The sequence below is a fragment of the Nerophis lumbriciformis genome, linkage group LG02 (genome assembly GCF_033978685.3).
Source record: "Nerophis lumbriciformis linkage group LG02, RoL_Nlum_v2.1, whole genome shotgun sequence".
In the NCBI taxonomy this organism is placed as follows: Eukaryota; Metazoa; Chordata; class Actinopteri; order Syngnathiformes; family Syngnathidae; genus Nerophis; species Nerophis lumbriciformis.
Window position 1 is genome coordinate 3,128,619 of NC_084549.2, and position 3,882 is coordinate 3,132,500.

General features: G+C 43.5%; 1 protein-coding gene across 1 annotated transcript; it reads left to right on the forward strand.

Moving 5' to 3' along the window:
• Positions 1 to 308: 308 nt before the first annotated feature.
• hmx2 (H6 family homeobox 2) lies at positions 309 to 3,285 on the forward strand. Its single transcript, XM_061970493.2, has 2 exons — positions 309 to 786; positions 2,583 to 3,285. The coding sequence occupies exons 1-2, from the start codon at positions 486 to 488 to the stop codon at positions 3,095 to 3,097; spliced, it is 816 nt and encodes a 271-aa protein (XP_061826477.1). The 5' UTR covers positions 309 to 485; the 3' UTR covers positions 3,098 to 3,285.
• Positions 3,286 to 3,882: the final 597 nt, after the last annotated feature.

Consider the following 3,882-nt stretch of genomic DNA (forward strand, 5'->3'; position numbering starts at 1 on the left):
ACCCCATCAAGAACATTCCTAGCGCCAACACTGATGGACTATTGGTGCGTGTAAAACTGTAATACTACTAATACTAATCAAATAACACCTCGGGGGCCATAGATCATTCATTCACGGGCCGGGTGTGGCCCGCGGGCCTCGACTTTGACACACCCAGACATTCCTTCCCTCTCTCTCTCTCCTAAGGTGAGTTTGAAGTTTGCGGGGCCGCGCCGCATGCAGGCTGTGATTGGACCAGGAGGAGCTTACCTTTCATGCAAATGAGCCGACGGCGACTCGGCGGCTGCGAGGAGGAGGCAGTCCCAGGAACAACACTCACCTTCTCCCCAGCTGGACCAAAAAAACATCTCCCAAACTCCCAACTTCAGAGTAAAAGCCTGCAATCAAGCGGACAATAGATGTGGTTTGATGTGTGGTTTCTCCCATTCTTAATACCGCGATAATCCGAGGAGGCTGCGAGGGCTTCCACTTGTTATGAGGCGACGATGAGCAGCGCACAAGTCAGCGGCAGCAAGTGCGCGTCGGGGCCCGTCAGCAGCTTCACCATCCAGTCCATCCTGGGCACGCCCGTCCAGGCGACGCGCACCGGGAGCAAGGAGATCTCCAAGGGGCATGCGGTGCAGGCGGCGGCGGCGGCGGCGGCGACGACGACGACCGGTGCCCCGCCGCGGAGGAGGACGCTGTCGGTGTCCTCGGAGGAAGACTGCAGCGGCGGGGAGGACTCGGCGGACTGCTTCTCCTGCTCGGAACCACCGGGACACCGGGAACACAACTTCTCATGTTTAGGTGATTATTCCAGCTATCCATTTTATACCGCTTGTCCCGTTATTTAGCGTGAAGCATGTTTTTTTTTTTTTTAAATAATTTTGGTGATGAGAATTATTAGAATAAAGCTCAATTTTGACAGACATTATTATTATTATGAACTAAAATACGCACCGCGACAAACCTAAGCGTCCTTTATAGGCAAATATTAGGAGCTATTTGGCACATATTTTTAATAAACGGAAAAAAAAGGGAATTTGACTCTCTTGTTCAATACAATAAATATTAACTATTAAGTGCAACGCTAATAAATAACCGTGCAGAGCAAAGAGATGATGACGTGAACATGAGTTAGATTATAATTAGAGTGATTGTTTGTTGTTTGTTTTGGTCGGTTTCGTTTTTTTTTTTTATAATCATAAAATCATAATTGACAATAAAAGCAAATAACAAAATGTTTCACGTCAGAAGTTGTAACTTCAAACTAAAACATGAAAAAGTCAAGGAAAAAACCAGGTCTTGTTTTAATATCAACTGCAAGTTTTCAAGGTATTCAACCTTTTTTTGTTAAGTCTCTCATTTCTCAGGTGTCACGTCGTGTGCAGTGCAAAATGACACACGCACACACACACACACACACACTCCTGTATTTGTTACCTTCTTGAGACCTGAGAAAAAACACCTCCCTCTTAAGGACCAGCATTTCTAGATATATAAAGATTACCATCTACAACATTAACAATATAAACATACTATGCAAATACAAAAAAAAAAGATAAGCCTTTAGTTAATTTTTTGTTTTTGTTTTTTTAATGTTCATTATATACTTCAAGTCAATACGGTATGTCTCAATAAACATATTTATTTTATTTTTTTTTAAATTAATTTTGGCCAAAGGGGGCGCATTTCGATTTCTTACACACACTTGTTATTTCATATGTTGGCCAGAGGGGGAGCACTTTTAAAAGCAACACCGCAGCCAATTTGAAAAATTACATATATAAAGATTTGTATGTACAACATTATTAATATATACAAACTATGCAATTATACAAAAGGAAAGCTTTTAGTTAATATGTTTTTGTTTGTAATTAATTTTTAATCTTCATTATTTACTTCAAGTTATTACAGTATGTACATCCATTTTCTACCGCCTGTCCCTTTTGGTATATTTATTAATTTATTTTTTTTCATAAATTTTGGCCAAAGTGGGCGCATTTCCATTTCTTACACACACTTGTGTTATAATTAGAGTGATTGCCTGTTTTTTTTTAATGAAGGCTTGTTTTAGTCTGTTTCGGTTTTTATTAGTGATTTGCGTTTTTATTGTGGAGGTCCTCGGGACGACCCGAGCTGCGTGCGTGGTGGCGAGTAATGATGCTGCTGCTGCTGCGCTTATTATTTGTAATCTAATTGAGGCGGCTAATTGATGGGACGTGTTCACAGAGTGCTCGTCAATTGGCCGTTAAATGGCGCTTGGATGAATACGGTGGTGGGGCTGCGGGTTGATTTAAAAAGTCACGGTCGATTTAGTGCAAGAGTGCACACTTCACTGAGAGGGACAAAAAGTGAGGTAATTGGATGTTTTTTTTTTTTTTCCCGCGTAATTTGTTTTTTTCCCGCGTAAATAGGATTTTGTTGTTTTTTTCCCGCGTAATTTTTTTTTTACCCGCGTAATTTTTTTTTCCCCCCCTCGCGTAAATTAGTTTTTTTTTTTTTCCTGCGTACATTATATGTGTTTTTTTTTTTTCCCGCGTAAATTGAATGTTGTTTTTTTCCCCCCCGCGTAATGGTAACGAGGTGTGTCTCCGGGCAAGGTGCGGCCAAGGGGCTCCTGTCCGCCGCCGAGGGTCTGGCCAGGAGGCAGGACTACAAGGAGGCGCATGAGGATCGAGGCTGCGCGTCCCCCGTGGAGCGGCGGGCGGACGACAAGCATCTGCAGGGCGGCTCGGCCAAGAAGAAGACGCGCACCGTCTTCTCCCGCAGCCAGGTGTACCAGCTGGAGTCCACCTTCGACATGAAGCGCTACCTGAGCAGCTCGGAGCGCGCCTGCCTGGCCTCCAGCCTGCAGCTGACCGAGACGCAGGTCAAGACCTGGTTTCAGAACCGCAGGAACAAGTGGAAGCGGCAGCTGTCCGCCGAGCTGGAGGCGGCCAACATGGCGCACGCCTCGGCGCAGACACTCGTGGGCATGCCGCTGGTTTTCAGGGACAGCTCCTTGCTGCGCGTCCCGGTCCCTCGCTCCATCGCCTTCCCGACGCCCCTCTACTACCCGGGGAGCAACCTGCCGGCCCTGCCTTTGTACAACCTGTACAACAAGGTGGAGTACTGACGTGACGGACTCTTCTTAAATATGACGCTTCCCGATATGTATTAAATACACCATGTGTATTATCAATAATTTTATACTTATTATTATTATTATTATTTTTAGCTTTCACATCACCTTCCTATTTTTTAACAATTAAAAACCCCTCATTCTTCCATCTAAGGGAAACCATTTCATTGTTTGTACTGTAATCTGCAGGAATAATAAGAACCTCATTCAATACATTTTCTATTTCAGTCCGCTTTGTGCATTTTTAGTGACCAAAAAAAAAAGCTAATTTGACACATAAAAAGATATAGCTTTAATAACATTTACATAGTGTTATGTTGCACCATGGGGTTTTATTTTTCTTGTCAATATTTTATCTGGGGACATTTATTAGTGTACTGTACCTGGCAGGTTTATTATTAAAAAGAACATGCAGCAATAACGTTGTAATGAGACACAAACATTATTGTCATTGATCAGAGTTGCTTCCCATTTGTTTGAATGATTATTTAACCCTTTCAGGGGTGTCAAAGTCAAGGCCCGCGGGCCAGATCCGGCCCACCAATGAATGATCTATGGCCCCCGGGATGATATTTGATTAGTATTAGAACACCGGCCTGCACGCACCAATACTCCATCCATGTTGGCGCTAGGAATTTTCTAAATGGGGTCCAAGGGACCCCATCAAGACATAAAAATGGGGTCCCACGGTCAATTTTTGGGGTCCCACTTTTTTTGTAAGCGTTTTGAAAACAAATGATAAATGTATGTATTATCCTCTTATACAGGCTTGGGCAATT